General features: G+C 35.3%; 1 protein-coding gene across 2 annotated transcripts; it reads left to right on the top strand.

Annotated features, from left to right (window-relative positions):
* The first annotated feature begins 3,189 nt into the window (after nucleotides 1–3,189).
* LOC116179106 lies at nucleotides 3,190–5,011 on the top strand. Of its 2 annotated transcripts, XM_031498819.1 has the most exons (3): nucleotides 3,190–3,371; nucleotides 3,514–3,562; nucleotides 3,611–5,011. In XM_031498819.1, exons 2-3 carry the CDS (start codon nucleotides 3,515–3,517, stop codon nucleotides 4,016–4,018), a joined length of 456 nt encoding a protein of 151 aa, XP_031354679.1. In that variant the 5' UTR covers nucleotides 3,190–3,371; nucleotide 3,514; the 3' UTR covers nucleotides 4,019–5,011. The 2 variants fall into 2 exon arrangements, with proteins under 2 accessions (XP_031354679.1, XP_031354678.1); XM_031498818.1 differs by lacking the exon at nucleotides 3,190–3,371 and having other exon boundaries at nucleotides 3,424–3,562.
* Nucleotides 5,012–10,372: the final 5,361 nt, after the last annotated feature.

Below are 10,372 nucleotides of genomic sequence, written 5' to 3'. Positions count from 1 at the left end.
TGTGGATAAAACAGAATAATATAGATTATAAACAATTTTAGTTAAAAAAGGTAAAAATGACTAAAGAGAATACTACTACACAGGTACAAAAAATTAAATTTATACATAATAATAATAATAATAATTTGTCTACTTTTACCTATTAAAGTAGTTTTTTGCAATGTTATAAGGGCTGGTTTTTAAGGGTTGGGTTACGAAATAAAAATAAGTATTCGCAATTGCGATAAATGAAATAGCTTTAGGTGTCGCTGAGGAAGTCGTCAAAAGTTTGTACGTGGATGACCTAATGATTTGTTACGCAGGTAAAACTGTCGGAGAAAGTACACGGAAACTACAGGTAGCTATAGAACGTATTCACGGAAATGCAAGTGATATAGGGTATGTGCTCTCGGAGGAAAAGACAAGATGTATGCATTTTTGTCGACTCCGTAGACCTCACTACGACCCCGTGTTGTTTCTTAATGGGCAAATAATTAGCGTAACCCGGGATATTAAATTTTTGGGACTTATCTTCGACAGTGAGCTAAGATGGACCAAGCATTTAGAACATCTTATTGTATCGTGCAGAAAATCGCTCAACGTCATTAGGGTACTTGCTCACCACAAATGGGGAGCTCATCCTAAGATATTACTTGATGTATACCGAGCCTTGATTATGTCTAGGATGGACTATGGTTGCTACGCATATTCAACGTGCAGCGATACAATGTTGAGCGAACTAGATAAAATCCAAAACTCGGCTATTAGATACTCCCTTGGTGCTTTTATAACGACCCCTATTAGTACTCTGTATGTGGAGGCAGGTATTCCTCCCCTTGCTTTGCGTCGGAAACAAATGATCATCAATTATTACTTGAAGACCACCTTGGATAATGAACACCCGAACCATGATATGCTGTTAAACGATAACAAAAGCGTGCGGTTACAAAGGTGCAGATCATTGGGGGAGAGAGCAAGAGAATGTCTGAGAGAAATGCACTTGAGCGAAGCAGAACTGTTAGACTTGTCAAAAAAGAATGTCAAAGACCGGGTGTGGGAACACTGGCAGGCACAGTGGGTAAATTCAGATGCTACGTTAAGGAAAGTCAAGCCTAACATAGGACCGCTACTTCAAATTCCTGCTGAACGTAGCACAATGGCAAAAATTTACAGACTCCGGCTGGGACATACCGCGCTTACACACCGTTTTCTTCTTACCGGGGAAGCACAACCTCGATGTGAAACCTGTGGAGTGGGAATATCCCCCGAACACATAATATGTGCATGCGCAAAATATGACCTTCAACGACAATTATACGATATTAAGGCAATGTGGGAAGAAAACTTTAAATCCATCGAAATGTACAAAATTAATTAACTTCTTGCGGAATATAGCAGTATTGCACACAATATGATCCCGTAATGTAGTAATAGTAAATGTCATTTAGATATAAACAATGGTAAAAGGCTAATGGCCACAGCAGCCGAAGCCATAGGTGGGGTTTTAGTGGGTATGCCTTACCAAGGGGGAGCCCCACACTACTTCGTTCTCTATGAAGTGTGCTTAAGGTGCAGTTCCCCACCTACATAAAAAAAAAAAAAAAAAAAAAAAAAAGTAATACAATTAAAACGTTGTGATAAATTAAAAATTATTTTTTTAGTGTATATAACTTGTCTTAATAACGGTTATTTTTAAGGGTTGAAATATTCTGAAATAGTTTTCTAAAGCATTTAACAATTATTACTCAACTTATCCGAGCCAAATTGTCAATAGGGGTAGTTTTCACACTTAAAAAATGAAAGGCACCCATCGGCATAATATAGATTTTGAAGTGTAGCACTCTCTCTTTTAAAATTATAGCTTTTATTAAGGAGAAAGACAAAATTTAAATACAATTTTTCCTCCTCCAATAAGTATTAAAGAAATAGAGAGGTTTAAATGAATTTCTGTCAACCTTAACGAGAACTGGTCTGAAAACAAGCAGCATCTCTCTACAGCACTACGTACGAAATTTGACGATATTTGAACGAAATAATCGGTTCTGTTACATTCCGTTCCAAAATTAGGAATTATTCATTCAATCATAAGGCAGACAGAGGGATTATTTAAAACTCTGCTACATTTTCAATAATAGAATATTGGTAACTTGGTATTTTACATTTTCCATTAAATTTTATGTTTCATGTTATACCAATCCCTAATTATAAAGACATGCATTCTTGAACAATGCATCCCGAGAATTATATTAACAGCTTTCCAAACCTGCTAGTTAATGCGGAAATGATGACAAAACTGCTCAAAGAATTCAAAAATTGGTTGATTTAACTTTTTATTTATCCGGGCTGAAGGGGTGCATTGTACCAATGATAACCAAGCCAACAGCGTGTCAACTTGAGTAGTTAAGAAAAAGAGTACTTCGAAAGATCGGAGAATGAATCAGTAAATATTGCAGAGTGGAAACGCGCAATAATGCCTACCTGCATTGCTCTGAAGAATTTTTACCATATTTGATCGCTTACGCTTACAAATTGTTATTCCTCATTCATCGGACAGAGATCCGCGCTTTATGGTGGTATAGACAGTCGATAGGTAAACAAGATATGGAGATTGAAATACGTCACTGGTACCAAACTGTCAATTTCAAAACAATTTACACACGCAAATAGTCGATGTAAAATCACTTACATAAATTCTAACATCTTGATCTTTCGCTGGTTCAGTGATCCTATTTTTAAACAAATCGGCCATTCACTAATCTTAAGTGGGCATTACAATATCATTTGACTCATGGGAAGATACGGAACCTCTCAATTTTACACACCACTCGCACACACAAATTAAGTGAAACTATTCTTTAAAAACATACCTCACTTTTAAGATCTCGAAAGCAATTATTGCTACTGTTAATTACACACGTAGACCGCATACGAAGACTAGAAACTGACATTTTAAATGCGCCTACTTGTTATCCTTATCTGCCAAAATATTTGTATTGCACACAGCGCAGTTATCTAACTTGTAATGAAAATTGGTTAGGAAAGTTCGTGTTTTGTACTGTACAAATGGAGTGGAATGGTGGTCACATTTGGCTTGGAAGGTTGAATATGTAATTACTGGTCATTGTATGCTTATTTAAGTATATTGAGGAATGTATCTCATTTACGTAAACATCTTCCCCATAGAATTTTTAATATTTATTTACCATTTTCTTACGAACGCACCAACAAATTTCTATAGAGTGGATTACTCTGGGGATTTGGCTTGTATTTTACCAGTAAGTGGTGGTCATCAGTTCAAGATATGATTACCGTTGTTGGAATGTCATCGCTTTAAAAAAGCATGCCATACGTACCTAGTTATTATAACTACGAATTGGAAAGATTCAAATATGGTACGTATTACTTTTATCGTACATTTTTGTTTCACAAATAACGATTAGAACTTCTGCTTTAGTAGTAATAAAATTAATCAACAATCAGTATACTTGACCTCTGTGTATAAGACGCTTGATTGATCATTGTTCATATTAATAGGATGGAAGGTTTCGTTAAATTCCTGTTCGTCGCAGTTTCATTCAATCAGGTGCGTGTACCTCATTGAACCGACTTGCATCCAATCTCAAAATTTTAGATTTTTGGAGAAACGAAGTATGAAATTTCTCTCGACAATAACGATTTGGAGTGCATAAAGGAACTCGCACTAGTGAAGGAGGTAGTCTTATCCTCATTTGGAGAAAATTTTAAAGTGGACGAGGGTAACAGGGATAATTACGAATTTATGAAGTGCTCGTTTCGCAAGTCGGGCTACATCACCGACAATAACCACATTAACGTGACCGGTATAAGGAAGTGGTTAAGTCAATGGGATTTAAGAGATTTACACCAGGAGCTCGAAGTAAATAACGTCAAAGATCTGAATGTGCTTATCGACGAGTGTTTGAAGAAGTGTGTTGTAAACGAGTACTTCAACGAAGACGAAATTGCACTTAAAACTTATAACTGCTTGCTTGATTGCTTGTTATGGAAACGTTTATATTAGTATAATGCCAGTAGGCAGGTTACATAATTTAGTAGGCATTAAATTTATTGGATCATTCTCTTTGATATAAACCTCTAATAATGGTGTTCATGAATCGTTCAGTATGTTTCTTTGATATATAAATTTCACGACTAGCACTGGACTTTATAATCAATAATATTTATTAATTTCCGTGGATAACGTTGCAATGTATAGGATGCGTCATATAGATGCATCCTATATACAATTTTATATAGCATATAAACACTGACATTCACGTAAATCAATAGGGAATAAAGACAATTCAAAATCAGGTAGGTAGGTACTCTTTTAGGCTGTTTTTTCTTTGGTTCATTCCCACCTACAGTATGGTGTAACATTATGGGGGAATTCCTCCAAAGTAAACAAGATATTTATATTGCAAAAAAAAAAAAATTCGTATCATAGTAGGAGCCGAATATCTTGCTCATTGTCAACCATTTTTCAAGGAATTACGTATCATGCCGCTACCATGTATTTTCATTTACGCAACATTATTGGATATACATAAAAACAAGCGTCACTTTGCAACAAATGACTATTCTCATAATTACGGTACTCGAGGCGCAAAAAATATAAGGGTTCCTTATTACAGATTAAGCAAATCAAAAAATAATAGTCCAAGAGTTGTACAAACTATCTTCCAGATCCTGTTAAATGTCAACAATTCAATCAGTTTAAAAATACTATTAAGAACCATCTTCTGAACCACTGCTTTTACTCTGTAAGCGCATACCTAAACACACCCTGTGATTTAATGTAAAATACCTTCTACTGTTTTAAAAAATGTACTATTGTTAATGAATTAGTTAATGAATAATTTTATTGTTGTATTATACTTGCATGTATCAATGTATTTGTTTGTTATTTTATGTACCTATATGTGTATTTTTTTTTATTGGATGCTATGTGTCAATGACGTGTCGAAGCCAAGGATTGGTGGAATGACAAATAAAGATTATTATTATTTTAAAAGCGTTAAGATTCACTATTTGTCTTATTGATTATGGTAAATTGTTGTACTTTTGGACCCATGATTGTCGAGTTAGTTTATGTTTATATCTTTTGATATACCGTGTGTTCCAGGGAAAACGTACCATAGGGAAACAGAATTAATGTATTATTTCACGAAGGATCACGACGCCTGTGGTATGTATTCGAAGTTAGTGTTAAACGTACATTATTGCGCTTGCCTGATGCTAGAAAGAGATCGGAATTGTACGTTGAACGCTAATTTTAAAGGTCTCGTGGATCCTTCGCGAAAAAATTGTCGTTTCCCTGTGGTGCGTTATACCTGGGACACACTGTATAAATCTCTATTTACCATTTTATTGTATTAAATCGGTGTTATCTTCCATGTTACGGTAATTAAAGGTCTCAACAAAAGAAACTATTTTCTACCAACTACCCCCCCTTACCTCTGTTACCTCTTAACAAAATTGATGGGAAGAGCAATGTCTAGGCAAAACATATCTAATGGGAGAGTTAACACTGTGCAAAAATATCGAGAATGGAGTGTCCGAAGATGTTACTCACAAAGAGCGATTCTAACATTTGTACGAGACATATTTATGGATGATGTGAAAGCTTCAAGTACGAATATCTCGAGAATGAATTATCGGATGAGGTACTGACAACGAGAAAATGGAACGTCTGGACGAAACTCGGTAGGTTATAAGTTTAAGTGTGAATAGCTAGAGAACGGCGCCGGCGTGCCATTGGTGCAGTCAAAGCTTTGAGTGGGAATCGTGTCAAAAGAGAGTACTAATATAGAGCGGTTGATTTAGAACGTTTTGTTCTAACACGTCTATTGGTGAGGTCAACATGTTACATATCTTGAGAACGGAGCCGGAGGAGAAGGGAACCCACGAAGGAAAAAGAGAACGTTTGAACAAGACATACCTATTGGTGATGTCAAAATGAATCCTTCGAAAAAGGAGTGTTGAAAGAGGGAAGGAACGTCTGGATGAAACATATCTATTGGCTACGTCAGTTTAAGTGCGAATAGTCGATAACAGAGTGTCGGAGGGGAGTACTCACAGAAGGAAAATGGAACAATGATATGGATGACAGTGTGACCAATTTAGACAAAATTTAAATTAGTTAATATACTTTAATCATTATTGGTTTTAAAGGCAACTTTTGTGCGAGGATGCTCAAATTAGTAATATTCACGGGGTCTTCATTTCAAATGCTTTACCCCGGTCTATGAGGAAATTTCGTCAGGGTGTTAAATGTTAAATAATACGCTTTATCTGCACAAGAGTTGTGCACAATGTGTACTTGTTAAGCATTATATACACCAACCGACTTGATAGAGTTTCACCAATAACAAACTCCGTACCTTAACCTACACGTTACTTTTACTTCAGCATGTTTTAATATTTACAACATTGAATTCCGTATTTTGTATTGTCAAACAGGCGTCTAGACCATCTCTTTTCGGTATATGAAGCTCATAAACTTGGTTTGGTCGAGGTTGAAATACAGTTGGCTTACGGCAAATATTTTGTTAAATTTATTAGAGCTCAGAACTCGATTGCAGGTTTGTTCTAAAAATTGGAAACCTCCTCTCCTGGTTAAATTGAACCTCATAATTTAACCAGATATTTTTTTTTAATTTCAATGAAATATGTGTTTACGTAGTGAAAACTGCTTCGCAAATATGTCTTCATTCGAATCATCGATACATCACCACCAAAAAATGTATGAGAGCGAGTTCATAAAATTTTCCGAAGAATGTCTCACTAATTTTTGATTTACGGGGGGGGGGGCACGGTTTGAGGAGTTTCCCCCTATACCATACACGCTATACCCTATACTGTATACTTTATACTCAATATTCTATACGTAAGATAACATTGTTAGGACCGAGCCAAAGAAGAGGTAACGCTGCTTGTATTATTGTATACTCTTGTACGTATTCTGCAGTGCATTATCATCACCCTGTACAGGCTCTTGATAATTTTTTTAATATTTTTATGTATTACTTTAATCTTAATTTACCTCTAACCCTGGTAAATTCTAAGAGTAAACGTAAATGGATAACTCCGAAGCTTTATGAATTACAACAAAAGGTCATAGATTTAAAAATTAATTTCATTGTACTTCTCAAAACTTCATTCTCAGAGGTGGGTTTCACTGTCAACCAAGCACAATCCGATGCAGACACTCTCATTGTTCGTTCTGCTTTTGTCGCACAAATGATTCGCCAAGTCAGTGCCAAAGAGTACATTCAACTTGTCTTCACTTCCTCCAACGCAAGATACAGTCCGCTTTCACAGCTTCCGAGTCTACCATCAAGTCCAGTCGTGGTTGGGTAATTACGACGACCCTGAAGACCCAGTGGACAAATGGACAAATAATATTGATAATAATAATATTTATTCAAACCACTTTACAATAAATATAATTTTGTTAGTGCCAGTACAAAGCTCAAAACCCCCCTGTGCTTCTGAAGTTGATTTTCTGCCGATGCAAAGGAAACTGTGGAGCAGTGTGTGGATGTCGGAAAGCAGGTCACAAGTGTTCTGCAGCGTGCCTTCATGGTTCGGGGGAGACTTGCAGCAACATAATGCACATATCAAAATTAATTGAAGAAAATGATTTTGAAGATGAACCGCCGACAATGACGCCATTTTCTTCTCTGGTTTTCCCTCAACTATTTGATAATGAAAATCAACAAAATTATGATTGGCAGCCTAGTCCATAAAAAAAACCAAGGAAGTAATAATCGCATGTCCTTTAGATTTTAGAACATTAGGAAGTTACGTTAAAATCATTAATATTTATGTATAGTTTAATACTTAGGCGCTATAAAATCTTAATGAATGAATAAAATTGAAAAAGTTTGTAATGAAAATTATTCCTTGAAAACCCCTCTATTAAAATGCTCTAACGTCGTTTTTTTTGTAAAATGACCAGAAAAAAAAGTTATAACGACCAAATGAAAATTCTTTTCAAAATGTTCATCAATTTCCGTTTATAACTTTGTTATTTTTGGTTCTACGACTAAAAGTTACTGGACCGAAGTTATAGAGAATTTTATTTTTATTCAAAAATGTATGAATAAATTTTTTGTGAGACCAATAGTTTGCCAGATAAACCATAAAAACCGGGACAAGGGCTGCAACCCCACAAACTTGGATTTAACTTTAGACTAACCTCTCCTTGATATCTAAAAAATAAAATTGCGTCCTCTGACAAACGCACGCTAAACCCAAAAAAATGTAACATATCAATGCACTAACCGGTATTTTTCCGAATCGTCTAAAGATAGCGATCGTAAGGCCACTTTTAAAAAAAGGAAATCCAAGTGACGTCTGCAACTACGGGCCGATCAGCTTACTGTCCAGCTTTTCTAAAGTAGGTGTTTTTGTTGATTTTTCTGGTGCTTTCGACACTGTTTGCCATGACAAGTTGATTAGTAAGTTATCCCATTACGGTATTCGAGGAACTATTCTAAAATTGTTTGAATCCTACTTACGGGACAGATCGCAGCTAGTTGAATTACCTAATGGGTAGCGCAGTGTAGCAACGTCAATCTTGTCAGGGGTCCCGCAAGGATCCATACTGGGTCCTACTTTATTTGTCATTTACAGTAATGATCTCGTAGCTTTTGATAAAGAGAGTTATCTTAATCATGATTCATCTTAATAAAGGCAAACAGTGCACTAGATTTAAAACAAAAAATTACTCACACGCTAGATCAAATAAATAAGTGGTTCAATTATACTAATTTGGTCATTAATTCCAGTAAAACTGCCGTGATCCCTTTTGATGCCACAAGAATTGAATCCAATACTTTGAAGGGCTCCGATACTATTAAAATGCTCGGTCTAACAATAAGCCATGATCTCACCTGGTTTTTTCATATTGATAATGTTTGTAAACTTGCACGAAGCTGTTGTTATATTACTCTCGCCAGGAAAGATTGCCGGTCAAAGCACACCTTGTGTCGATCTACAATCTATGTTTTTCTTAAGATCCTAGCGACTTTTGGAATAGGATCGTGCTAATATGGAGCGAAAAGTCTTAATTAAATACAATTTAAAAAATGTTGGTCATACACAATACAATGGACAAAAAAGAAAGAAAGCAATATAAATTACACTAGAGATCCGCAATTTTTATCAATACAATTTAGAAATTCATCAATTGTATATGGTGCATTGACTAGAAGAAATTTTTTTAAAGAAGTTTTAAAGCACTTTATTGTTCCCTCACTTCTAAGTGTACTTGGAAGAGCATTAAATAATTTAATGCCCATTGACGTGGGAGAATTATGGGCAAGTTTAAGCCTTGTTAAAGGGGTGGATAAATTGTTGTTTATTGCGCGTGTTGTAATTATGAAAACTGCGCTATGGCGTAAGAAATGTTGCTGATTATGGAAAATAAAAGTTAACAATTCAAGTATATAGAGTGATGAAAGTGTAAGAATATTCAATTTTTTAAATATCGGGCGACACGAATCAAATTTCTTACTACCCGCAATACACCGGACTATTCGTTTTTGTACCAGAAAAACATTTTTTGCCGCGCTTGACGAGCCCCAAACAATTATTCCATACGACAATCTGGATTGAATTTGAGCATAGTAATAATTTAAAGTATGGTTCACATCCATTAATTCTTTAAGATTCCGTATCTGGTAGCAATAAGTGTTTAGTCTTTTAATAAGATTTTCGCAGTGACATTTCCAATTTAAGTTTTGATCTAAATAGATCCCCAGAAACTTCCCAGTGCCTAGAATATTAATGTTTTTGTTGCTTGAGTCAGACAAATGGTTATTTCCAAAAGTTGTAAACGGTAGGAAAAATGTTTTATCGTGATTTAAGAATAATTTGTTAAAATTAAACCAATTACTTAGCTTATTTAGAATCTCAACAGCTTTTGGATATATATTTTCTTGCTTCTTTCCGGATATTAATGCCGTCGTATCATCCGCATATAAAACCAAGCAATTTAAGAACATGACAATATCATTAATAAATAATAAAAATAAAATAGGTCCTAAAACAGAACCTTATGAAACCCCCATATTAACAGGCAAAGCTGTGGATAAAAATTTTGCAATAGTGGAACCGGTTTTAAATTTAATTTCTACTTGTTGACACCTTCCAGAGAGATATGATGAAAACCAATTGGCAACAACGCCTCTGATACCGTAAGTATTTAATTTTTCCAACAGTAACAAGTGATCAACAGTATCAAAAGCCCTGCTGAGGTCACAAAATATAGCAAGGACATTCTGTTTTTTATCAAGAAGTGAAATGATGTCGTTAACAAAGGAGTTAATGGCAGTAATTGTCGATTTCCCATTGCAGAACCCGTGTT

This window comes from Photinus pyralis, unplaced genomic scaffold (genome assembly GCF_008802855.1).
Source record: "Photinus pyralis isolate 1611_PpyrPB1 unplaced genomic scaffold, Ppyr1.3 Ppyr1.4_LG8, whole genome shotgun sequence".
Taxonomy (NCBI): domain Eukaryota; kingdom Metazoa; phylum Arthropoda; class Insecta; order Coleoptera; family Lampyridae; genus Photinus; species Photinus pyralis.
The sequence above is the reverse complement of the archived record's forward strand: the minus strand, read 5'-3'. Positions and strand labels throughout refer to the sequence as shown.